Below are 24,966 nucleotides of genomic sequence, written 5' to 3' on the forward strand. Positions count from 1 at the left end.
TTCGAAGGTCTCGAATGCGATGTCGAACTAAAGCGCAAATGCATATGCTGTGCTACAGGGGTATTATACAAAGCCAACCAATCTCAAAGCCAAAGCAACAAGAACCGCAAATCCCACCCCGACTATTGCCAGCACAAGGAACGCCTGCTGCACTCCGTTAAACGCCCGCCTCTCAGAGCCCAGCATCTCCCCAATCTCCACTTCAAGTTTTTCTCCCATAGTCCGTAACGAGAACTCCGCTTCCACTCGCTCCTTCGCTTTCATCGATATCCGTTCTAGCTCGCCTTCGCTCGTCTGGTAGAGCACCTTGTCCATCACGGCTGTCCACGCCGGAACATCGGTGGCGTCGCGGAGCCAGCCCGTTTCGCCTTCAACGATTGTTTCCAGCGGACCACCGGTGTTGGATGCGAGGACCGGGATTCCCGCGCGCATAGCTTCGATCGGGACGATCCCGAAGTGTTCATTTATTGGGGTGTAGAGGAGGAGGGAGGATTGGGAGATGAGGGTGTCGCGGAATGCAGATGGGGTGGAGGGAAGGAAGAGCACGTCAACCGAGTTGGGGATTGAAAGAGCGGAAGGCACGGTTTTAGAAGTCGCCGTTTGAAGGCCAAGCGAAGTAGCAAGGGTATCGAGTTCTTTGTGGTATTGGACGTTTTCGACGATTCGAGGGTCGTAGCCGCCTGCCATCATTTCTCATTAGCACTGATCCTCTCAAGAACAAGCAGGGTATACACACCAGCAACAACCAACCTCGTCCCCCGTCTCTTCTCCTCTCCAAGCCCATGGTACGCACGAATCGCGAGTGCAAGATCCTTCTTCCTCTCAAACCGATTCACACTAAGCAGTATCTTCTTCCCACCCCATAACGCCTGTTCCCCCTCTCCCTCACTCCGTTCAATAACCTCCGCACTCTCCGTATCAACACAAGGATAAACAACCCGTACGTCCCCCAGCCTATTTCCCCCAAACACCCCCGCCACAACACCCCTCGTAAACCTCGAGTTCGCAACAACCCGATCCGCCGCCCCCATCGCCCACCCCTCAAACCAATCAAACGGATACCGGTACACGCCCTTCAGCGCACTCAGCAGCAACGAGCCCCCCTCATCCCGCCGCGCCAGCAACTGATCCGGAAAATGACAGTAGAACAGAATCCGCTGCGTCGCCCAACACCGACTCGGCCCGAACGTCTTGAGTAATGGTACGCAGGCGGGTACCTGGTCGACGATAAACACCTCATCGGTTTCTTTATCTAGAGAAGTCCGCGCAGCCAGCTCCCCCAAAAGCTCTACCGTCAACCAGACCTGGCGGAGAATCGCAAACAGGACAACGAACCGCCCGCCTACATTAGCCGGGAGGTATTCATCCCCGCGCACGCGGACATCGAGTGTTCCGTCCCGCGCCTCCTCGAAACAATGCGACTTGTCGCAGTGCGAGGTGTAGATTGTGACTTTGTGTCCGGTGTTCTGCAGGGCGAGGGCGACGTCGATTATGAGGCGTTCGGCGCCGCCAATGCCGAGGTCTGGGTGGATTATTGTTATGTTTGATTTTGCGGGGGTCGGAGGCTGTTTCGCTGCCATTTTGGCAGGTTGGTTGGGTTGGTTGTGGTTTCTGGTGTTGAGAGGGACAGTTGAAGCTGAGCTGGAGCTTTATCTTACTGTCATTAAAGACACGCGGCGGGAGCGACGTCATGTGATGAGTCAGCTATTTATACATTGTTGAAACTCAAATATACTTCGGATATAGGTAGATTAAAATGATAATATGGAAGAGTTTATAGATTGAGGAAACGAAATACTTTTATATTTCGCACCCAGGCTGTACAGATTCAAGCGCAAAGAGGGATATTCAACTTCTACTGCATCGAGATAAGGTACCAATGGGACAAAACAACAATTCGCTATCCTATAAGCGATGGCAATGCCTGGCCGCTCCTAAAAAATGAACGATAGAAAGTTTAAACACATCAGATACAGGGTAATGGGTAGAATGTACAAAGCGTCAGGTGATCGGTTTCAACAGTCACACTTTCAGCAAAGAGGGTCGTGAAGAAGTCATAAATAGGGGGTACTGAATGAAAATGGGTAATGCACATGAAAGGTCAGGTCGGAGAAAGCAATTCAAACATGGACACAATTCAAACATTGACAAGATGTGAAGGAAAAGGTATCAACCGAAGGTATACAGGGGAATCAACGTTTAGTTCATGAAGCAGTGACGATCTGAAATTCGCGTTTCAACATGGGCAAGAAATGAAGAAAAGATAATGAAAAGGCGTAGTATGTTGGGGTGAGTAAAGGAGAGTCTAGAAGCAGTTGAGCGTGCTCTTCTTCTTCTTTTTGTTTAGTGCGTTCATACGCTCCTCGAGTTGGGCTCGAGCAGCTTCGGCCTCGCGACGAGCGCTCCTCTCTTCCTCGACGGCTTGAAGCGAGAGGCGTTGAGAGTTGCGCTCCTTGCGCAGTGTGCCTAGCTCTTCCTCCAACTGCCAAGCCTTCTTCTTCCAGGCGTCGCAGTCGGACTTGACCTTGTTGCTCTGTGCTTCTAGATCACCCAGAGCTTCCTCCAAAGTGGCGGTGAGTTGCTTTTCAGCATTGAGATGCTTCTCGATGGTACGGATACGGGCCTCCTGCTCCTCGACAACGTGGCTGCCGACCAGCTCCTTGCTAGTGTGCCGAGAGCTTGGAGGAGATGAAGTGCCGTTAGTAGCGGATGCAATAGAGGGGAGAGGTGGGAGGGGAATAGCAGGCGGGGGCGAAGGGAGAGATGCTGCCGAAGAGCTCTTGCGGAGGTTGGATGTGAGAGAGCTGCTGCGGTCGTGGGAGTTGTCCTGGTTCTTGATTTGAAGCTGACCTTTGTTAGTAAAGATTTAAGAGATTATATAGATACTACTTACCTCGAGCTGCTCAATGCGCACACGGTAGGTCTCGATATCCCTCTCATAAATGACAATCTTAGCCTTGGCGTCTTCCAAAGCCTGGTCGCGCTCCTGTTGAATGACAGAAAGACGGTTGTTGTGTTGGTCGAAGCTGTTGGTGATCTGGTCCTCGAGCTCCTCAACGAGGCGCGCGCTCTTTTGCTTCTCAACCACGGCTTCCGCAGCGATGGCTTCCTTCTTCTTGATCTGTTCATCCCTTTGCAGGAGAGTGTCTTCCAACGTGGCCACAAGCAAAGCAAGCTCATTAACCTTGCCTTCCTTGTCCAAAACAGCCTTGTTGAGCTCTTCCACACGACTGTCATCGCCCTGTCTGGCCTCGATCTGCTTACGAAGATCCTCATTCGTGCCCATAAGTTCGGCATACTTGTCTGAAAAGTGCTGCTTCTGCGTCAGAATGTCTTGGATCTGATCCGCCAGGTTGTCGGCTGTGACATCTGACTTGATAAGGTTGGAAACCATGCCAAGTAGCTTAGCCAGCTCGTCGCGCGACTCAGAAATTTCAGCTCGCAAAGCCACCATAGCCTCTTCGTGCTGGTTATTCTGCTCTGCGATGCGCAATTCATGTTCACCTTGGGCAGCGGCCTTGGTTCGAGTCTCCAGCTCTTCCAGCTCTTGCTTATGAGACGCGTGGAAAGACTCCAATTCCTTCTTGTGTGAGTCGGCAAGAGATTTGTGGCTCTCAATCTCTTGCTCTAGCTCGTTAATACGGGTCTGGCGGACATCGATTTCACCCGAAGTAGACGCAGAGTCAGTGGCTCCCTTTTGAGCCTCGAGCAGCTTTTCAAGAGAAGCAATTTTCGCGAGGTTACTGGCAGATGTGCTTTCATGCTCCTCTGCCTTCCGCCTTAACTCTTCTACAACCTGGTTTTGCTCTGCGCGGTCACTTTCAAGTTGTGTGGCTGCCACTTCCTTATCTGTGACATCGCGAGAAGTACCACTCTCAGAACGCATTGTGTCGATTGTAGCAAGAGAGCCATTGAGCTCGGCCAGGGTAGACTGGAGCTGCTTCTCCGATGACTGTAGGGATTCAACGGCGTTCTGGTGCTTGCCTTGCCATTGTGTCAGCTCACCCTCAAGGCTCGTGATCTTCTTCTCCTGCTCTTCCACATGCGCATCCTGCGCTTTTGCCGCTTCCTCCTGGGTCTTCAAGATGCCCCTCAGTTCCTCAATTTCCTCAAGAAGGACCTTCTCCCTCATGTCGTGGGCTTCCCTCATCTGGTTTAGTGTGTTCTCTTGCTGGACAACCTGGTCACGTAGTTGGTTCACAAGGCCCCTGTCAACCGGAGAAGCGCCCTGCAAACTGGATCGCTCCCGAGTAAGACCTGAAATGATGGTGGATTTCATTTCCATCTCCTTCTTCACACTCTGGTTCTCCACTTCCAGTTGCTGTATACGTTCCATGCGGACGTGAAGCTCGTGCATCGCACCATCCAGATGAAGGTCGAAGTTTTGCATTGTGTCCGGGCGAGAGGAAAATTCCTCAGTTGCGAGACTGCGCAGGCCGATGATTGAACGGTGAGCTCGGTCAACATTCGACATGATGCTTTGACTGGTTTTTCTGCGAATGACAGGGTTGAAGCCGGGTGTTGCCGGAGGGGAGGTAGAACTCGATCTCTGTAGCTCAGCCTTGAGGGAATCGATTAAGCTTAGGGTATCTTCGTGTTCCGCCTGGAGCTCAGTGTACTTCTGCTTCATCACGTTGACACTCTCTTGGTGATCTAAAAGAAGTCTGCGCATGTTATCATCTCCGTTCGGCACAGTTCCGTCTTGAGAATCAACAGTAGTTTGCGGCGTGTTCGCATTATATGAGTCTTGCGAAGTAACAGGCTCCCCGGCCAAGGATAATTCCGATGAGAGTGATTGCGAGAACGAGTGTTGTGTTCCAGTTTTCGACGGGGGTGCCTTGATATCCTCTAAAAAAGAAACCGGGCGAGAAGTTGTGGTCGGGACGAGGTTTCGGGTGTTTGCGTGGCGGGCCTCATCCGCGGCATCCTGGCGAAGTTCCGCCATGGCCCTCAAGGCCTCCTCGTATTTGGCCTCAAGGGTCTCGTAGTCATTGACGGTATTCTCGTGTTGCATACGTAGGTCGAAAAGCTCCTGGCTGACGGTTTCCAACTTATCGGAAACAACCCGCATCTGAGTAGGGCTTGAAGATCCGCTCCGGGAATGTCCATTCTCAAGGCTTTCAAGGCGGGTGGTAGCACTTTCTAGGACTTTCAGATCGGAGTCGCCTTGCTTTGTCGTCGACTCGGGCTCTTCAGTCTCGCCTTCGACTTCCTCGGGGATCGGTTCAGCCAGACCCTCATCTGAATCAGGGATAGCCGTTTCAACAGCCTCGGTCAGTACGTCAAGAGACATCCCACGCTTTCGGGGCTGGTAGGCTCCTGGAGGAGCAATATCGGATTTAAGTTGGTCTCGAGTCTCGTCCTCTTTCTTGCCCTGGATGTTGTCCAACTCGTGAAGGAGGGTGTCTAGTTTGCCGAGGCTTCGTTGGCGATCCACAACGTGCTCCAGGCGATCAATTTCGCGTTGCATGAGTTCCACGTCTTGGTCAGCCTCTGCTAGGCGCTCTTCCAAGGTGGATATATACTCTTCACAGCTAGCCTCACTCTCGCGGCAACGGCTGATCTCCTTGCGCAGTTCTTGTACTATCGCGGCCTGTTGCTCTTCACCAGAGGTTTGGCCATCCAGCTTTGACTCTAACTCATGGAGATAGGTTTCTGTGCTAGACTCTCGGTCCAGGAGTTTCTGGATGCGGGTCTGGAGTTGAGAGTTGACCGTTTCGACGTAGGCACATTTGGTCTCACGTTCGAGGAGAGTGCTTTCTGTTGTGGACAAGGAAGTCCGGGTGTTTGAAAGCGAGGACTCGAGACTCTGGATGGTCTTTTCGTACTCTAAAACAACTTGTTCAACCGACTCCGCGAATGAGTGTGACCGTTTAAGCCTCTCTACGGAGTCACCGACAGCGGACTCAACATCACCATTCTCGCCATTGGCGGGAGTTTGTTGCGAATCTCTCGCGAGCTCAGAAATTAGCTTGGCATGGCGTTGGCTTAGTGCGTTATAACCCTCCTGGACATCGAGGAGCTGATTTTGGAGTTCTATTTCACGTTCATTCTGGCGTTCAGCGCGTTCCTGGGGAGCGACAGTTCGTCGTTCATTGTCCTCCGCGTTGCGCAGTTGCTGCCGCAAAAAGGCAACCTCAGCCTTGAGTCTCTCAATCACTGCATGCTTGTCGCCATCATCGGCAACCTGCTGGATACGGGGTTTGCTTTGGATTGCTCTCGCTCTCTGTGCATACTGAACTGTGTTCAAGGTTTCACTGAGATGGAATTCTGCGGGCGTAACGCAGGCAATCATGTATGTGTAAGCGTTCCCACCCAGCGAGTCTTGAAGCAATCGAGTAAGTTTGGAGTCGCGGTAGGAAACGTGAGAGCCGGCTTGACGAGAAGAGAGTTGCGAGATGACCTTTCCCAGAGCAGCAAGACCAGCGTTAATCGAAATACCTTCGCGCGCACGCTCACCGGAAGCTCCAGTGTTTTTCAAACGCTCACTTCCGGCCAAATCGACAAAGTGGAGCTTGCTGTCGACTGTTACGGATTGATCAGCACCAGAAAGCATCTCCACCGGCATGGACATGCGTTTGTCTTTCTGTGACGTTCCACCGCTGCCAGACTTTCGCTGAACAAGGTTCAAGCTGAAGACTGCATGAGATCGCGAGGATTTGGCGTTGATTGCAGTAGAGTCGGTCTGTCGAATGGACGAACCGAAGTTCAAAGCGCCGATAAGATCCTCGAAAGAGTTGATGTTTACTTGATGTAAGCCCGTCAGGATAATGCGGCCCTTGGTGTCTTCGCGGATAGTGACGGCACTCCGATCTGACGAGGGGACGGAATCAGGAAGGAGCAAATCTCTCAATTGCTCGTTGTAAATCTGGTCCAAGTTAGATTTCCTCGAGACTGATAACCACCGGGTATTCATACCTCGACATAGGTAGCTTTCAACTGCCAGTTCTTATCAATGCTTTGTTTTCCAAAGCTTGATGTAGAGCTAACTGAATATCGCGATGGCGTACGGAGACCGGTGGAGCTGTTGCGAGAATGTTTGGGACCCTCTAGCTTCTCGAATAGAAGTTGAGCGGCACGTGGGATAATACCTATTGTCATCAGTGATTTGCACTTTTCATGAAAAAATGCGAACCAGCAAACTCACCCATCGCCGAAGTGTCGTTCTGCTCATTTGGGCCCGAAGTTCCCATTGTGTAGGATTTACCGGCACCAGACTGGCCGTAAGCCAAAATAGAGACATTGTAGCCTTGCAGGAAGGAACCGACGCTGTCGCTAAGATACTCCCAGACGCCCTCCTGCTCGATAGTCTCGGCGAAAACGCGATCGAAAACAAAGAGTTTACGACCCTGTGGTACATCGACGGCTAAGCTTGTCGGCGACGTGACATGGGCCATGGAACGTTGGAAACGCTGCGGGATCAATTCGTACCCGGGGTCGGTGGGCTTCAGCGGAGGACGGACACGGACGGCTGCGATTGGGTTAGTACAGAAGCGAGAATGTTTGTCTATGCGGGGGAATGACAGCTCTTGTGACATTCCAAGAAACTTAGATGGCAAACGCACCAACTTTGACCGCGGTTTTCCCATCCTCATCAGACGCCCTGCTCCCGCCATGTTTACTGCTCATACTCAAGCGGCTGTTGCTCCGCGGGGTACGCATTAAGGCGCTATAAGGTCTCTGGGGGCCCGGCCCCGTGGGCGACGCTGGCGGCGAGGCCGTCATGACCTTTTCTGTATAAATGCGAACCGCAAATTGATGGGGACGAAATCGATGCGGTGAGTGGGTCGATTATCGGTCAAAGAATAAGAGATAAGGAAGTCATCAGCGATCGATCGCCTGTCAAACGAAATGCGTCGTCGGCGTTTGACGATAAAACGGTGCCTGGGCTACAGAGAGATCTGTGAAAATCGCAAGAATTGGCGACCTGCGACACGATTTGCGATGGGAACAAATCTCTTGATTATTCCAGAGCGGGAATCAGGCCAGCGCCGAGCTCGGAGTAGTTGTCGGTGAACTACCTGGTGGGAGAAGTCAATGATGAGAGTTGCTTTCAAACTTTTCGCGGTGTCTGCGACAGCTCAGGAATTTGGGCAAAAAGAAAAGGAAGCAAAGAACTTTGGGTTGCACAGGCCCGGTCAATGATCAGGGGTACGAGGGGAGGGCCGTGTGCCGGAGGTCATGGACCCTGTGTGTGGATGGAAGACGGGGGAGGGGAGGGCATACGCACAGGACTCAGGAGCGATATAGTGTAGGAAAGAGGCTGACCAGGAGAGCAAAGGGGTGCGCCTTCAAGAAAAGGAGAGAGCGCAAAAGCGACAGAAGAGGCAGAGAAAGAAAGTTGAGTGTTGACAGGTCTGGGGATCCATCGGCCTGAGGGACTGGGACGGTCTCCTGAACCACTAAAGCTAATTAACTCGCCCGCAGCGAATGGCCCGTCGCTCTTAGTCTCACGCTTGACTCTTGCAGTTGCGTCTACTCTCCGGAGGCCGTCCATCCATTTATCACTGCCTCGGATTCCACGGAGTACCTTCCCATCGGTTTAAGGATAATTAACCCAGTACAATGCCAGGAGCAAAGCACCGCCGGCCTGGGCCTCGACTGGGATATTGTTCTGGATATCGTTATCTCTGCGCTGAGCCAACGGTGATCGCATTTTCATATCATGGGCTTCTCGGCGAAGTTCTCCGTAGCAAGATCATATTCGTAAATAACTACTTTGCTTATTTCCCTGGACTTCCTGCTGTTCACTCCCCTGAACCATCGCTTAATGTTCTCCCACACGGCCTGAACCGGAACGTCCCACGGTTCCTGGGATTGCAAGTTGAGGAACCAAACGGCCATTCTCAGGAACCAAGGCACACTTTATTCTTCTATTCGGGGAATTAACTCTGCCAGGGCCCAATTATTCGCGGCACCTCAATAATTCGTCGACAAGGGCATCGATATATCACGATAGGCCGGTGTCGTGTCTGTCTCAACTTTCAGTGCCGAGTGCCCTTGTCTAATGTCTGTACAGAATCAGAGTCAGTCTATACCGGATCCAGCCGGGTGAAACACCACCAATTTCCTCTCACAAACTCATCCGCCGTCGACGCGAACCCTCGACTGAAGCACCTCCCACGTCCGACGAACAAGGAAAGAACTCCAACTGACAGGACGACGGCGTGTTACGAATAAACGATCAAGCGAAATGAGGACCTGCCTCGGGCTCCCTCCTCAGTCCAACTCCCGCGCCCAGGCCTCTCCCAGGCTTCTCTGCCGCCCGAAGCTTGACTGGATCGTGCCACTCTTGCTCCAGTGGGTCGCGCGCCGACAAACTGTCTGTTGACTCTGTTCGATGGATCAGGATTCAGGATTTTTCAATCATCGTGCCCCCCTGCAGTAGACTCAAGTAGCCAAGCTACAAAGGAACCAGGATCTCAGAGTTACGACTCCTGCTTCGTCCAAACTACTCTTTGGCATCTTTGCCCATTCAAGCGGTTGAATCGCGGTCAATTACTTCAACGAACCAATCGATTCACTGAACAAGAATAATTAAAGATGTGGACCTCCACAAAAGCAATTATCCTGCCATCCTCAAAGGACCGTGGAGTCTTTCAAAGGACCACAAGTCTTGGGAGCCTAGACTAACCAACATGGTTCATCGATGTTCCCGCGAGTTCCATAATTCCATCCCGTCACTCACCTTGCCAGCCTTTCGGCAATTTCACTTATTCCAATCGTGAACCTATCGAGTATCGACCGGAGTCTGGATCATCTCGTTGACTCGATATATTAATACTTGGCCCGTCCACCAGATCTTGCAGGATCCATCCATCCAAGATATTGAACGAGGGCTGAACCAGTGAAGTTGTGAACCCTCCAACCTTGGATTTCACAAGGGCAGTAAAACCCACACCGACCTCGAAAATACCGGTGCATCACTGCATGGTCTTCCTGCGACTTCCAATTGTAGAAGGCGCATGGAAAATTCTTGCCCAATCCCCTTGCGAATGAGTGGTCAGGGTGTCGATCGCTGACCAAGATACGAAAAGGGGAAGTCCGTCGCTCATCTTTGCATCGGCGATAATACTCCAAATATCTCATTCGTCCTTCAGACGAAATATTTTCCTCCGGAGGAGAACCGACAAGGAAATCCACCCGTAGAACAGCATGGGGAGAGATTTCGACCAGACCAAGCAAGTTTAAACCTGAATTCGTCATTCAGGGACGCTCTAGCGCTTCCTCCAGGAGTCCGTGAAAACCGTTGGACGCCGAGACTCGAGGCGCCCTAGGCCAGTCTCACACGAGAAAGCCGAAGTCGATCGAAATATCCCAGATCACAGAGAGAGCTGTCAGGGCTCAGCGCGCCACATGTGCAACTGCTTACGGGGAGGCTTTATCGATCGGCCAAATCAATTCACGATTTCCACATTGATCCATGCTCGTTTCACCTTTGAAGTTTGAACTCTGAAGGCTCGCTCCTTAATCGTTCGTAAACCAAGATTGTTCTACGGTGTAAAATCCAGCCGAGATTCCGCTTGGAATATGGAACCCGCGCCCACGAAATTCGAAGAATCGAAAGAGTTCCTCATCCGACACTACTGAGTCGCTGACTCCATAATCTAGCTATCCTCCACGAGCGACCCAGCAGCCGATCTTCACCCACGTAGAAAATTCGCATCGTGGTAAAAGATCAACTTAGGTTTCGGTGCGACTGCCATCAACGGGCGCCCACTGCCTACCCACGAGTTAACCAGAGTTTCCCTTCAGAGTCTAGCTTCCAACTCGGAACTTTAGAGAAGTGGAGTTACACCTAAACTCTGCCTCTTAGTCTCTTACCCTCTTCAGCAGTTCAACGTTCAGAGTTCAGACAGACTTCGGAGATGCAACTTCACCGTTGATCGCGCGAGCGGGGGAAAGTCAAGTGAGGTATTGCGATCAAATACGCGCGCGGATCTCGCAGACTGGTTCCAATAGTGCAGGGTCTTTTCCCCGAACAGAAAACTCAAAAGACGCCGACTGTTGTATTGTTTCTCCGCTATTGTGCCGAAATCTTGTAGAATGTAGATCGCCTGCCCATGTGTATATGGAGCTCTGGGCCAGCGGTCCACCAAAGGCTGAATATGAGGTCAGGCTCATGAATCATGATGGGATCACCTACGCGATCTCCACTCGAGCACGTTCAGAATCAGAGATCATTGTCCGGAATCTCAACGAACTGTGATCACCGTTTCTGCACGGTGCACTGATCTGTATGGGGTGAAATATATAAATTATATACAATGCAAAATCCACATCTACTGCTACTCCTACTACTATGGGTAAGTGTAGTTGACACAGCCCAGCTGCAAACATCTGCCCCCTTTTCTCTCTAACCCAAGTGTCTAGTATGGCTACGAGGCTCTTCCCGCATAAAGATAGTCAACTAGCCAGTAACAACGTGACTAAGTAGCTCACCTAAACTAACCGGATATTACATCCGGTCCATACCTAAATATTGCACTCCCCTAGCCTCACTAGAGCAGCGAGATAGAGATATATATAGAAGCTGCTTTCGTAAGGGCATAGAAGACTAACAAGAGCAAGTACAAGTCAACAAAGACCTCATTCCCTAACCTTATGTGCTTCGAGTAGTGATGTACTGTTCGGCTTTTTGTCGGTTACGTGATATTGGGGTTATGACTGCTTCGTACCAAGCCAGTAGGCTGCCTGTTGTCTTTCCATCTAAGATGCTGAACTCCCAAAAGACAAATCCTCTCGTCGTCCGATCAATATGAGCGGCCGGATCCAAACATAGCCATCAGGACAGTCAAACCCAGAGAGATGTGTGAGGAACGACGGCAATTCCCAGCGCATGAGAGGTACAGAGGCGTGGAACGAGTACCAACCTGAAGTCAACGCGGAACCCCTGCGGCGGATGCCCTCTCTACCTACAGTCACAGGAACCTGGTGAACTCAGCCACTGGTCTGTCTTCGTCCACCATGAGAATTGCCCTGGTTGGGCATACCAAATGAAAGGGGATGTTTACGATGTGGTGATGCATACAATCCTTAACAAATCCTCAGAGCGCATTACCTCTTGACTGGTATATCCGTATATCCGTATTGATGTAGACTACATAGGGATTTCGGGAATGGCGTTGCGATTTCGGCGTCTCGGAAAATGGACAGACTCGGCATCCCGATGTATTTGCAGGTGAGGGGTAACAATAGTACATGACAAGTATCATAATCGGCAAGGCCATAAATAGGAGTCCACCCTGTGGATTCCCCTTCCATGAACAAAATATTCTTCCACAACTTACTTGCTATTGAACTACCATTGAAAGATGTCCACAACCAAACCCAAGGTTGCCTTCGTCACCGGCGCGAACGGAATTAGTGGCAACGCCATCATGGAGCATTTAATTCGCACACCCAAGACAGAATGGTTAGTATATATTCTTAATATAGCTTTCAGGGTGGTCATATTGAAACCTCCGTTTTGCCTGATTTCAATTTGGTCTGACTTCGTGTATAGGTCAAAGATTATTATCACCTCCCGCAGCCCCCTCAAGGGTTACTGGCAGGATCCAAGAATAGAGTTCATCGCATTGGACTTTCTCGAGTCTGTTGAAACAATCGTCTCGAAATAGCTCCTTACTGCCATGATGTGACACACGCTTACTATACCTCCTATGTGCATACCGACGATTTCGCACGCCTGAAGGTCTTGAACGTACCCCTGTTTAAGAACTTCCTTACGGCAATTGATCAAGTTGCAAGGAATACTCTTCAAAGAGTGTGTCTCCAGACCGGTGGAAAGGTTAGTTTCGCCTTGCTATATGTACGTTGGTATTTGCTAAGAAAGCTCAGCACTACGGAGCGCATCTGGGCCCGGTGAAGCAGCCAAGCAGCGAGGAACACCCACGGTACGATGATAACGGGGATAACTTCTACTATCCGCAAGAGGACTTTATGTTCGCGATGCAAAAGGACAGAGGCTGGACGTACAACATTATCCGGCCCAATGCGATTATAGGGTTCACGCCAGGAGGTCAGTCCCCTCCACCTCTGCGCTATCTATATGAACACGGAGCTAACGCACCAATCCTTTCAAAATTCAGGCAATGGAATGTCTGAAGCTCTCACACTGGCCTTGTATTTTCTCATCTGCCGAGAAAAGGGAGAATTCCCGCGTTTTCCTGGGAATCAGTTCTTCTATACCTGCCCGGACGACAATTCATATGCACCCAGTCTTGCCGATCTAAGCGTTTGGGCTACCACAGCCCCAGCGGCAGCGAATGAGGCCTTCAACCATGTGAACGGAGATACATTTGTCTGGAGGTACTTCTTCCCGAAGATTGGGAATTATTTCGGCTTAGAGGTAGGATAACCCTCAATGTCCTACCCTCAATAGAAAGCAAGGTCCTATCTTGACGATACCCGTTGGCTATAAACTGATAGACCACGACTTTCAGGTCCCAGAAACAACCAAATTCGGCGCAACAGGCGAGGAGGGTACCCACAGCGAGAACGAATTCAAAATGGGTGAGTGGGCAGCTGACAAGAAGCCCGTGTGGGAGGAAATCTGCCGGAAGTACGGCGGAAACCCGGAAGCCTTCAACTGGGGTACGTGGGGGTTCTTTGACTGGGCTGTCGGCAAGGCCTGGCCCACGGTCAGCTCTATCACCAAGGCGAGGAAGTTTGGGTGGAATCGGTATGATGACACCTACGAGAGTTGGATTGAAACGTTCCGCTCGTTTGAAAATGCGGGGATTTTACCGCGCAACGGGGGTAAGAAGGTACCGTGATTAGCTAGATTTATCGGGAAGTACCTTGCCTTTGAGGTGGTTACGAGAATTATATAGACTTATTCCCAAGGGAGAATGAACGAGGCATTGAAAGCTGCCCTCTGCGGTAGAAATCTGGAAGCTATCTAATACTTTGCGGATAAGTGTTGCGCCAGCATGACCTCCTCTGCTGAGGAGATTTAATCCTAGACGAAGGATAACGCAGCCTTATAATCGCTTTACAATATTTATTTCTCGTAGATGTAAAGTTGACTTATTTCCTAAATAGGAAGCCTGACATAAGAGGAAAGCCCACCCCACGTGATTTCGCGAAGGAGGAAGACGCGCCACGTGAATCTCCCATCTATCGCTGCTGTTGGGTGCTGTTATCGCTACCCTCGCCCCTCCTTCGTTCGAAGTGAGCCAGCAGGATGCCGCCAGAGGTCATTGACCTCCTTTCATCGACCCCCCCGCCTCCCACAAACCCCCGCGAGCCTTCCTCCATCAGACGATTTCGCTCTAGCCCACCTGCACCCGCCGATGCACTCTCAATCCCGCTCTTGTCGGACGACATTGACCTTGACCTTGCGCAATTTATCAATGATGGTGCAGACGACCTTGATAACCCGCCTAAACGGAGACGGTTAACCCCGGAGATTGACACAGCGACCAAGTCACCTCGCGGTAATGACAATTTACTGCCCCCGCGGAACCGGAGTCATTTCGTTTTCTCCGATGAGATTGTGCCCTCTTCCGATGGACCTTCAAATGCACAGTCTAAGCGGCCGGCCTTCACGCTAGACTCCGATCCGATTGTTTTCACGTCTTCTGCCCCCGAACTGGCTGGACGGAATGCGTCCCCGGAGAAAAGGGATAACCAACAAGCTACTACGAAGTCGAGGGCAATACAGATCGATGATGATAGTGACAATGGCACTGCTTTTGGTGGCGGTGGTCCGCAGAGGCGCAAGCATCCTTGGGGGGATGATATTGATCAATCCAGTGACACGTTCAACGTTCCGGACCCTAGCGAGATATTCAATATTCCAGAGAGGGAGGTTGCGGTGCCGGGGTTGCGATCGGAGTTATCTGGTAGGACAGCAAGTTTACTAGCAAGTCTCCAAAAACATACAAAGGACGATGCTTCTGATGCTGGGGCACGTCCAAAACAGAAATCGCGTGGACGTCGGGGTGTTAGCGAAGAACTGCGTGACCCTGATGAACTGCCTGAGCCACGGAGAGGGCGCAAGCCGAAAAAAGCCACAACAAGTAAACCAGCGACTGCGGACAAAGAGACAAAAGCAAAGGAGCGAGAGGTAGCCAAAGTGCAGCGTGACCGCGAAAAGCAGCTGGAAAAGGAGCGGAAGCAGAAGATGAAGGAGGAGAAGGCGAAAGACAAACAGTTCGCTGCTGAAATAGCGGACGTGAACAAACTTAAGGTCGAAAAAAAGAATTCCACACCGGAGATGATAATTGACCTCTCTTCGTCATTCAAGGAAACTGGTGTCGGCAACCAAGCACTAGAGTATATGCGAGCGCTTGGGGTGGAATATTCCTTCTTCGACAGTTCGTTCCGAAATCTCATCAAATGGCGCCGAAAGATGAAGGCCACGTACAACAAGGCGCTCGGGTACTGGGAGCCATGTGAACTCCACATCCAAGAAGAAGAACATGTTTTATACTTCTTAACAGCGCAGGAGTTTGTCGAAATGGCCGCGTCGTCTGTTGACCCCGACACGCCAAATGCACCGAGTGACCTAGAGGTGCATGTTCTCCGCTTGAAAAGCGCCCATCCACGCTGCACGGTGATCTATCTCATCGAGGGCCTTACAGCATGGATGCGCAAGAGCGCAAACGCGCGAAACAGAGCGTATCAAGCCGAGTTCCGCCGCAATCTCGAGGAAGCCCAAGGGCCGTCAACAACAGCATCAACATCCGCCCCATCGCGCCGCAAGAAATCAAACAAATCTGACTCCATTCCACAAATCGACGATGATACAATCGAAGATGCGCTTCTCAACCTCCAAGTCACGCACAACTGTCTCATCCATCAAACTGCTGCACCTCCAGAGACTGCCGAGTGGATCAAGGTGTTCACAGAACACATTTCAACCATCCCTTACCGCCGTGAACGCATAGAAGATAACGATTCTGCCTTCTGCATGGAAAGTGGCCAGGTCAAGCCGGGAGAGGATGCCTTTGATTCTTATATTCGCATGCTCCAAGAGGTCAGTCGAGTTACAGCATCGATGGCGTACGGAGTAGCTCGTCAGCACCCCACCGTTGTCGATTTGATAAGGGGGATGCGGGGGTCTGGGCCAGGGATGCTGGAAGATGTTAAGGTATTTTTCCTTTCCTATTCTATTCTATAACCTTTAAGTATTTTTTTATCTAACCACCCATGCATAGAAATCAGCAAACAAGAATGGCGCTGTCACGGATTCCCGTATCGGTCCTGCGGCAAGTCGACGTCTGTACAAAGTGTTCATGGGAATTGATCCGCAGTCCACGGATATTTGAGGTTGGCATCAAACCCCGGGATTTGGCGTTAGGATCAAAATCGGCGTTGGTTTGACCTTGGTAGTCCATTGGTTGGCGTTACAGCATTTGGAGCATTACTATTGGCATGGCTTTTTGCTCTTTGGGACCTTTTCGCAGCCTTGATACACAGGCCTACTGGGATATGGTGTCAGTATTTGGTTGTTTGCAGTTTGCCATAATCACGGCCTGACTGCCTGGATATTAGAGAATACCTCCTTTGGAGGGTTATACCTCGCATATAGTACATACCAACCACCGGATATTTCATCCACGAGTGCTCTCAATGTACTTTCACACACTTTTTAAATCGTAAATTACTGGTACTCGGTGGATGAAATTAGGTTGCCTGGACCCAGGAACTGAGTTGGATAACCCTAAACCGAACCTTACTCTTGCCCAATAGTAGCTTCCAGTTAAGTAATCGCGCCTTCCGTATTCTCTAATATTCAGGGCAGGTGCAATGGACCCCTAAGGCGGCTGGGGCAGCTGGCGCCTTCCTTGCCTGGTAGTCCAACCCACATCTAAAGGAAGGAGCGATGGTTGGGCAAGTGCAGCTGAGCCCGGCTCGGATCTACCTGATTACCTAGGAAAGGTAGTTAGTTGATCGGTCCTTCCAGTTCAGGAACCCTTATAGTAGCGCCTTCCTATGTCTCAGGCTGCATGTAGGAATATTAATTTTAGGAGAGATGCAATGGGCAAGTCTAGTGAGTTGCGCCTTCCTCAAGACCTATGATCTAATCTATTTTGAAAAGGAAGGCGCGAATAATCGCCGACGCCAGTTCGAGCCTTCCCTTTGATATGCCTACTATAGATTATTGTGTGCATAAAATATAAGTTTTGGACGGCCTACCAACTACTAGATCATCGAGCCTGGCTGTTTTACTTGGTGGAATTAGCATGGAAAAATAGGGCAACCGGGAAGCTCCCGAGTGAACAGTTGACCCAAAAATAGTGGTAGATATGTAGTCATTGATTGCATGATGTAAATATCAACTCAGGTAAATGACTGTTCTAGTTGAGTACCAACTCCACACCCGGTTATGCAAATCCGATCTATATAGCAGTATATAAAAAAACATAAAGGCAGCGGAATTACACCAAAACGCCGAATATAGTGACTGAAGCGTATATATGCAAATGTCAGACAACAACCCCCCTTCGTCGCCATGACCCCCAAGCAACCAACCAGGCTGCAACTGCAACCCAGACGCTTACTGTACACCCGATGGACCAGAAGCCGAAACACCTCCAACCTTGGCACTGTCCGTCGTCTGTCGGCGAGCGATCCGCGGCATCTTGATATCCGCGTGAGTAAATGACACCCCACATGGCCGCACCCGCGGCGGGGAACATGGCGACAATGCCCCAGTTTGTGCCAAAGTTCTCGACGCCCCAAACTACGGAGATGATGATTGGAACTAAGGAGAATGCGCTTCCGTAGCCGAGACCGACGAGGGCAGTGGTTAGGTGGGAGAGCTCTGGGTGGCTAGTCGGAAATGGGGACGAGAGGAGGAGAAATCCCAGGGAGAGGAGGAGCGCCGATGGAATAAGGAACGCAATTCGTGAGAGCGTAGGGTGGTGTTTGGTCGTGGATTGCTCTGTGCTTGCAGCTTCCTGATCCGCAGTGAGATGGTAGTGGTTAGTGGTGGGGGCAAATAAGTCAGAGAGTGAGCCAGTTAAAAGTCGGGCTATGGTGGACGTAAGCGCTATTATTGTGACGTGTGTAGAGGGCAGGCCGGCGGGGTGTTCGTCGATAAAGGCCGTTGAGTCTGAATTCAGGGTTTGTACAATTGTTCCCAGCTGGACTGTGTTAGCAGAAGTATCGGTCAAATGCAGGGCTGGAGGGCTACACACGTTATTAAGATAGGCTTCCCCTGGGCCAGTAACCAAAAAGAATCCCAGAGCAAGCCACCACATAGTGTGATCCGCAAGGAAAGTCCTCGTTTCATAATTCAGCAACCAATTCTTCTTTCTGCGCTCTTCCTCTTCTCTCTCTTTCTCACGTCTTGCGGCCTCCCGCCTTTCTTCTGACAAGGTAACGGATTGGTTGTCGTCAGACTGATGATTCTCGTCATTCTCGGAGAAGGTCCCGTACGTAGCGCTCACTTCGCTGCGTGGTTGGAAGAATTCACTCTCTGCTAACAAGCCGCTTCGCTCCAACTCCTCGACCGCTTCATCAATGTAAGTCTCCTCTTCCTCATCCACGATCCGGAGTGCAAAGGTACCAATGACTCCAATGGTTACAAGAAGAATCGCAAGAAAGACAAAGTATTTGTAGACGTCGACATCGCCGCAGCTTCCATCTCCCAGGCGTTCGCACAGGAGGTAGGTTCCAACCTGGCTTTGCCACATTCCACTCAGGCCGAATGCTGCAATGGGAACAGCTAGGATGATGCCCTTGTGCTTACCCCTGCCAAAGTTCTTTGCACATGTCGTCACGGCAGCCAAGTACATACTGCACGTAGCCATCCCAATAGCGACAAATGCCACTACCATTACCCAGAATGGATATCCCGAACCGCCAGCATCCGGAGGTGGCCCACTCTTGTACACGGAAGCCGCAAGGAGGTAACCGAAGCCGAAAGTAATCCCCGCGAATAAAGTCAATGGAGATGGCGAATAACGATCGCAAAGATATCCCGCCAGAGACACTGGGAGATACATTGATACACCGGCTGCAATGGAGACCTCATTCACCCGTAGCTGGGTATAGTGTAAACGAGTCAACAGCAACGGTCCGTATAGCGAGAACGCTGTAATGCTCCCTGCGCCGAGACTGATTCGAAGCTCAAATGCGTAAGTAGGAGAACTTCCGGGGTGACAGATGGTGCATAGAGAAGAAACAGCCTACCAAGTAACGATTCCCCAAACGAAGCTGCCTATGCGGACAACCTTCCTCGCTATCTTCCGTCGGTCCCTTTCCACGATTTCCTCAACCACGTCACTCAGGAGGCCATCATTGTTGTCGCTAAACCGATTGCTCATAGAAAGACTCGAGTGGGGGCGCGAGCCAAGCAAGTCATCGCGCTCTTGAGCGTTAGGTTCATGTGGAGAGGCTGACTGACGATTCCTGTCGAAGTCGCGCTTATCGATGACCGGCTGCGCCTGGCCATTTGCACCTGCCATGTTCTCCAGCCGCGAGTCTGTCGCGTTATACCCACCTAGAACACTTCTTCAAAATCATCGAAAGTTCAGAGAAACAAAAACGGCGTGCGCTGACCCGATTGTCACAAACAGGGCATGGAGTAGGAAGGGATGAGGAGAGCTGACGTCGTGGCTCCGCGCCAGACAGCTTATCGCCGATGCACGTGATCTCACTGCTTATCAACTCCGCATCTCCAAACTATAGTTAAAAGTATAATGGCACTACATCGCACTACGAAGAAACAGATGTGAAGAGTGAAGACAGGCTGTAACACTGATTACTGATTTATGGTACAAACATATAACCTAATGGCGTCCTCAAATGACAAGCAAGGCCAGGAATCGAACAAGTTCCCGGATGGTATATTCTAAGACAGGCTGTCCGAAGAAAAGTGCAGAAGACCAGAATGGAAAGAAAACTGTGGAGGGACTCCGGCCATGCGCCAGGCAGGGACTGTAAGACCTCCAGGGAAAACAAATGTGCCATGATCAGTCATCAATCGTCGTCACCGTAAGAGACATCATATCTCTACCCGGGTTGGTACAATGCTTTTTGATATCATGAACCTCAAAACCGAGAATATCCGTGAAAGAAGTAAAGGAGGGAAAATAAAAACAGCAGATCCACCCAAGCCATTTCCATGCAATACTGACGCCACATTCATCGATCCTTGCCGGATTACTTTGCTTGAATCGAGAGACAAAAATGTAAACTTGTCAACTCCAACTCACAGGACAAACGAGGTGCAGTGGGGGAGGAGGCAAGCAAAAAGAAAAAAAAAAGAAAAAAAAAATTAGAAAGAGGTGAAAGTAGAAGTAGACGTAAAAAAAACAAATGGCTGAAGGAAATTCCAGCTGATAGACCACAGTTAAAAAACTGCACCTAGAAGCTGACTTCTCCGGGATCTTGATCCATGACATTCTCATCCCAATAGCGGTCGGACATGTGGTGTTCGTTAGACGGATGAGGGTTGAGAGAAATGCCCTCGCCTTCGCCTCTCTCGATATATTCATCTTGGTTAACTTCCATCATAATCCGCTGAAAATACATCCTTAGAGTACGAAGCCCCCGAAGATATCCACGGTCAATATCGTCGGGGTGTTGAGGGGGACACGGCACATCTGGAGAAAGTTCATCCTCGCCCGTGATACAATTCGCAAAATCAACGATCTTTAATGAAACGTCAAAGTTGTTATGTCCATCATCGGATTGTCGACGTTGTAACTGGCTCCGTATGTTCTTCTTCGAACCCCCCTCCACTTGAGGGGTCTTCGGTGAGGGATTTTGCTCGCCGTCATAGAGAATCAAGAGGCTGCTCGCATAGAGGCGATAACGCTTGAGTCTCCGGATCATGTTTTCTAGCTTCGCCAGCTTGTCGAGAATAACTGGAATTTTCTTGGCGACACTTAGGTAACTAATACCATCGTAAAGGAAACGAGTCAGAGCATCCTGGAATTCTCTTCCTGATTTTAGGTCACGACCGAAATATTTGTCCTCAAAGGTATACTCTTGTTTCTTGACATTCCAGGTCTGCATACCGCATAGTCGAACACCCAGTTGCTGGGATGTTGTACTCTGGCACTTGCGTCTCTGGGATTTCTTCTTCTTGTCATTGGCTTCCACACCATACTGGCGAGTACCCATCTTGAGGTCCAGCACGCAAGGTTTGTTCATCCCAGCAGTCAAATCTTCAAGGAGCAGGAAAAATTGCACTCGGTCATCTTTCTTTGTCTGGGCCTCCTTTGGGTTTGCTGGGGGTTGTGTACTTGTATCATCTCCAAAATCCGGAAAAACGAACTCTTTGGAAGGGTCGTGGATATGGGGTTCAGAATTCCATCTATTTTGAGCGACCACATCATTCCTTTTGGTCGGACTCGAGCTTGACAGCAATGTTTCATCAGAGCCTGTCGAAGATACCGGCGCATCACTTTCCATCGAAAAGATCTCATCCTCTTTATCTCCACCATATCCCTCATCTTCAAAAAAGAGAAGTTCGCCCCCACCTTGATCAGAATCCATCGTTCCACGCCGTTGTAGACCACTCCCCGAGTGACGGCGCCGGACTGTTCGAGAACGCGATACCGAGCTAGAGCGTTGCGGAACCTCTTCATTCGACCTTACTGAATCAAGGCGCTTTTGACTGGCCTCAAGCGCTGTGGACGCAGATGATGAGAGCCCCCTACCATCGCCGCTTTTCTTCACAATATCAATCGCCGGCGATTGGAGTGTTCCCATTCGTTCCGTACTGCGAGGTTGACTAGAGGTTAGACTCTCCGAAAGGTTGCTGCCCCGGCGATGGCCATCAGAGGTTGTTCTCGGTAGGGTGAGAAGCCCCCGAGCATGGCGTCGGTGATGGTGGATTGCGGGGGGGCTAAATACTTCACGGAGAACCTGCTCTTGAAGTTGTCGATTGACGGTTGTGGCGCCCCAGGTCTTCTTCACCGGTGGTGGAGACAGTCTTTCATCCAAAGAGCCGTTTTGATGATAATTTTGTCCGTTTGCGACTATTCCAGGCACATGTGGATATGGTTGCATGCCAGGCATAGCAGCGTCTGCCGTGCGAGGCCTTTTATGACCGTAGAATAGATCAACAGGGATAATATGGCGGTTATTCTCTAGTATGACCTTGGGAACTATTCCAGTAACTTGACTTTGGCTAAAAATGCGCTCTTTTTCCACAGGCTCCGAAACTTGATGTGAATAGCTTCCCGAAATTTGTTCACTCTTCCTCTGCGGATCATCTGCAGCATACTCAACATCAGATTGTCCGGTCTGGTTCTCTGAAGACCTCTTGGGTCGCTTTTTTGAGAACGTCACGTTCAGAACGCCGATATACCTAGAACGACTGTTAGAATCTGACTATAATACTCATGACAAATTGTGCAGGGTCATGAATTTTCCATTACTTACCTGGGAAGGAACATTAACATCTCGGGATGCCTGCGCTCGATACGCTCATAGAATTCGTTCTCTCTGTTGTTAAGCTGTTTACATACAGCACGCCTGGAGAAGCGAAATACTGTTGTATGCCCGCCCACCTGATGCCGATATGGTTTCAACTCAACGGCTCCGACCGGCGTTACTGCACTTTTGGAGTGTCGGGGACGAGGGATATGCGAGCGTTGCGTGGGGGTAGCCGTTGGCGTGAGCTCAGCCTCATCGGTCACGCTAGACTCCTCATCCCGAGCAGACATCCCACTGTCATCTGCAGAGAGTGCTTCGGAATCTTCAGTTGCATACTCATTGTGGTGCTGGAACATGGAATCAATAGGCTTCTCATTTAGCTCTTCTATTGGAGTCTTCCTGTCCTGAAGATCGCCGTGCAGGATTCTACTGTCATTTTTAGATCGAAGAGTAATATCCACATGTTTAGCTTCAGGCTCATCGAGAGCAGTATGTCTCTCTGGCAATAGAACGTGGCTACTCTCCGCTGTCGATTCTTCATATGGCTGCAAACCATGCGGACCCTCTTCAAAGGACTGTACGGTATCGACCTCATCGGAAACTGTCACGCGCTCATGTGGAAAGTATACTGCAGAGGATATTTGTTCATCTTCCTCCCCGAGCGGAGGTGAACCAACACGTTGTTCCTGGTCCGTCTCTGACAGGGGAGACGGGGGAAGCAAAAAGCCTCTGCCCTTTTCTGAATACTGAGTAGGGATGCTTCTCGAGAACGAATTCCCACGCCCCCCTCCAGGAGTAAGGTGGAAATTTCGAATATCCTCAAGAAGATTCCGAGGTAGCGTTCTAAACTCAAACTCAGGAGTAGCTTCTTCGGCTGTATAACCGTCGTGAGGCTCGTCACCTGTGGTTGGCTTGATCAGTGGGGCATTAGCAAGTGAAAGCTGCGACAAGGCCTGTGTAACTTGGACTTCCGATTGCTCAGGAATCTTTAATTCGTGTTGGTCGGCGCGGGAATGCCGCACGTCCGCATATAACCCTTGTTGTTCCTTGTTATTTGAGTCAATGACCTCGTCGTGCCTTCCAGCATGGTCATCTCGCCGCTTGCGATCTGGGGACGTCGCGGTGTTCTCCTTGAACAAACCCAGATAATGACTTGACTTACGACTGCGAACATGAGTTGCAGGCTCTGCATTGGCGATGTTGGCCTCGATCGAATTTTCCACCCTCGCTCGACGACTGCGGCTAGAGCTTCGTTCAAGTTTGGATTCCTGCGTTGTATCCCACGAGAGCCGTCCTTGTTTTTGGTGGGAGCTAGCCCCTGTACCGGCGCCTGTACCGGCGCCTGTGGGTTTGTGATCAGAAGAGGTGACCATAAATTGCTGTCCTGAAGGATCATCGATCGGAGCTGGTGGGTGAAGGCCACGACGGGGCGCCTGAGGTGCACCAGCACCCGCACCTAAGCCATGCAAAGACGACTGGGGATATAGCGGAAAATCACCCCAGGCGTGACTCTGTTGTGCCCCAGTAGAGATATCAAGCTCGTCGTCTAATCTCAAGGCTGAATCTTCCGGGGACAACGAGAAAGGAGGATGGGAAGGAAGGAGCGGGGCGGAGCGTAACGGATTGGTTCTGTGTACGTCAACTTCCATGTGGGCGTCGTCGACGCGACGGTTGTAGGAGAGGACCTTGGGAGTAAACGATGAGGATGGTGCATTTTTAAGTGAAGTAATCAGCTTTGCCGGAGCGTCATGACGGGCAACTTCGACGGGGGGGAGTTGCGGTGAATTGGAGGCCTCGTTATCGGAAGGTAGGTAATGTGTTGCGAAGATGCTGTCCCTCTCAGACAACTGGGGGCTGCTGTAACCAGCATAGGACGGACCTGCACGATTCTCTGGGGGAGCGGTTGTAACCCTTTTTAGAGCTGAAGTGTGCGGCGGGTTAGCCCACTGGCGAGCCGTGGGGGATTCAGCGCGGGATGGAGTGGGAGCTTGTTGGGGATCGAGATGGGCGAGCTGGTCCCGACGCCGCTGCTTGCCGTGAAGAGAGCCCGGGCGTCCAGAGCAATCATGTTGGGCAGAGGCAGCAGGTGTCACCGGAGGAGTCGAGGGGGTATTCTCAGATGCAGATGGAGGCCTTGACATGGGGAGGACATTGGTCGGGAGTGCACGGTCAGAACAGGGATTAGAGGAACCCAACAGGAAGAAGAGCGTGGAGGAAGAAGGATTGTGGTTGGCGTTTCAGTTAATTAAGGCGGAAAAGGAAAGCTCAAGTGGGATCTGGCGTCACGGCGTTAGGAGCAATCGAGAAGATCAAGGAACATCCGCCACGTTCCAGGGCAGGGCAAGCTTACAGGTTAGAATCGGGACGTCGCCTCAAATAGGGATAGATTGCCTGTGAATCGATAAGGTATGATGATGGAACAAGCACGGCGGGCTTGAGGGGGAGTCTAGCGCCTTCCAAGGGTGTTAGTTTGGGAGAGAAGGAAAAGCAGCTGGCCAACCCGGGGAAGAAGTGATGCGGATCCTCGTCACCGCTTTCCCGCTGTTCGACTCAGGAGGGCAGCCCGCCAGCTTCACGCATGCCCAGTGCTCCTGTGGAGTGCAAGGAAAAAGCAATTCT

General features: G+C 50.9%; 7 protein-coding genes across 7 annotated transcripts; 2 read left to right on the top strand and 5 right to left on the bottom strand.

The window, feature by feature from the left end:
* Positions 1 to 63: 63 nt before the first annotated feature.
* ALG2 (GDP-Man:Man(1)GlcNAc(2)-PP-dolichol alpha-1,3-mannosyltransferase) lies at positions 64 to 1,580 on the bottom strand (the record flags this gene model as incomplete). The annotated part of the gene is made up of 2 exons (XM_041698360.1): positions 64 to 680; positions 737 to 1,580. The coding sequence occupies 2 exons, from the start codon at positions 1,578 to 1,580 to the stop codon at positions 64 to 66; spliced, it is 1,461 nt and encodes a 486-aa protein (XP_041551553.1).
* Positions 1,581 to 2,305: 725 nt separating this feature from the next.
* APUU_12188A (kinesin family protein) lies at positions 2,306 to 7,725 on the bottom strand (the record flags this gene model as incomplete). Its single annotated transcript, XM_041698361.1, has 5 exons — positions 2,306 to 2,845; positions 2,894 to 6,868; positions 6,919 to 7,091; positions 7,148 to 7,471; positions 7,566 to 7,725. 5 exons carry the CDS (start codon positions 7,723 to 7,725, stop codon positions 2,306 to 2,308), a joined length of 5,172 nt encoding a protein of 1,723 aa, XP_041551554.1.
* A 164-nt stretch (positions 7,726 to 7,889) lies between these two features.
* APUU_12189A (uncharacterized protein) lies at positions 7,890 to 8,662 on the bottom strand (the record flags this gene model as incomplete). Its single annotated transcript, XM_041698362.1, has 3 exons — positions 7,890 to 8,021; positions 8,231 to 8,507; positions 8,565 to 8,662. 3 exons carry the CDS (start codon positions 8,660 to 8,662, stop codon positions 7,890 to 7,892), a joined length of 507 nt encoding a protein of 168 aa, XP_041551555.1.
* A 3,652-nt stretch (positions 8,663 to 12,314) lies between these two features.
* On the top strand, positions 12,315 to 13,778 carry APUU_12190S (SDR family oxidoreductase; the record flags this gene model as incomplete). The annotated part of the gene is made up of 6 exons (XM_041698364.1): positions 12,315 to 12,415; positions 12,506 to 12,543; positions 12,621 to 12,790; positions 12,841 to 13,021; positions 13,092 to 13,351; positions 13,446 to 13,778. The coding sequence occupies 6 exons, from the start codon at positions 12,315 to 12,317 to the stop codon at positions 13,776 to 13,778; spliced, it is 1,083 nt and encodes a 360-aa protein (XP_041551556.1).
* Positions 13,779 to 14,188: 410 nt separating this feature from the next.
* On the top strand, positions 14,189 to 16,277 carry APUU_12191S (uncharacterized protein; the record flags this gene model as incomplete). Its single annotated transcript, XM_041698365.1, has 2 exons — positions 14,189 to 16,099; positions 16,167 to 16,277. The coding sequence occupies 2 exons, from the start codon at positions 14,189 to 14,191 to the stop codon at positions 16,275 to 16,277; spliced, it is 2,022 nt and encodes a 673-aa protein (XP_041551557.1).
* A 1,161-nt stretch (positions 16,278 to 17,438) lies between these two features.
* On the bottom strand, positions 17,439 to 19,424 carry MCH1 (MFS transporter; the record flags this gene model as incomplete). The annotated part of the gene is made up of 3 exons (XM_041698366.1): positions 17,439 to 18,098; positions 18,153 to 19,074; positions 19,150 to 19,424. 3 exons carry the CDS (start codon positions 19,422 to 19,424, stop codon positions 17,439 to 17,441), a joined length of 1,857 nt encoding a protein of 618 aa, XP_041551558.1.
* A 901-nt stretch (positions 19,425 to 20,325) lies between these two features.
* On the bottom strand, positions 20,326 to 24,488 carry APUU_12193A (inositol polyphosphate kinase KCS1; the record flags this gene model as incomplete). The annotated part of the gene is made up of 2 exons (XM_041698367.1): positions 20,326 to 22,279; positions 22,354 to 24,488. The coding sequence occupies 2 exons, from the start codon at positions 24,486 to 24,488 to the stop codon at positions 20,326 to 20,328; spliced, it is 4,089 nt and encodes a 1,362-aa protein (XP_041551559.1).
* Positions 24,489 to 24,966: the final 478 nt, after the last annotated feature.

This window comes from Aspergillus puulaauensis, chromosome 1 (genome assembly GCF_016861865.1).
Source record: "Aspergillus puulaauensis MK2 DNA, chromosome 1, nearly complete sequence".
NCBI lineage: Eukaryota > Fungi > Ascomycota > Eurotiomycetes > Eurotiales > Aspergillaceae > Aspergillus > Aspergillus puulaauensis.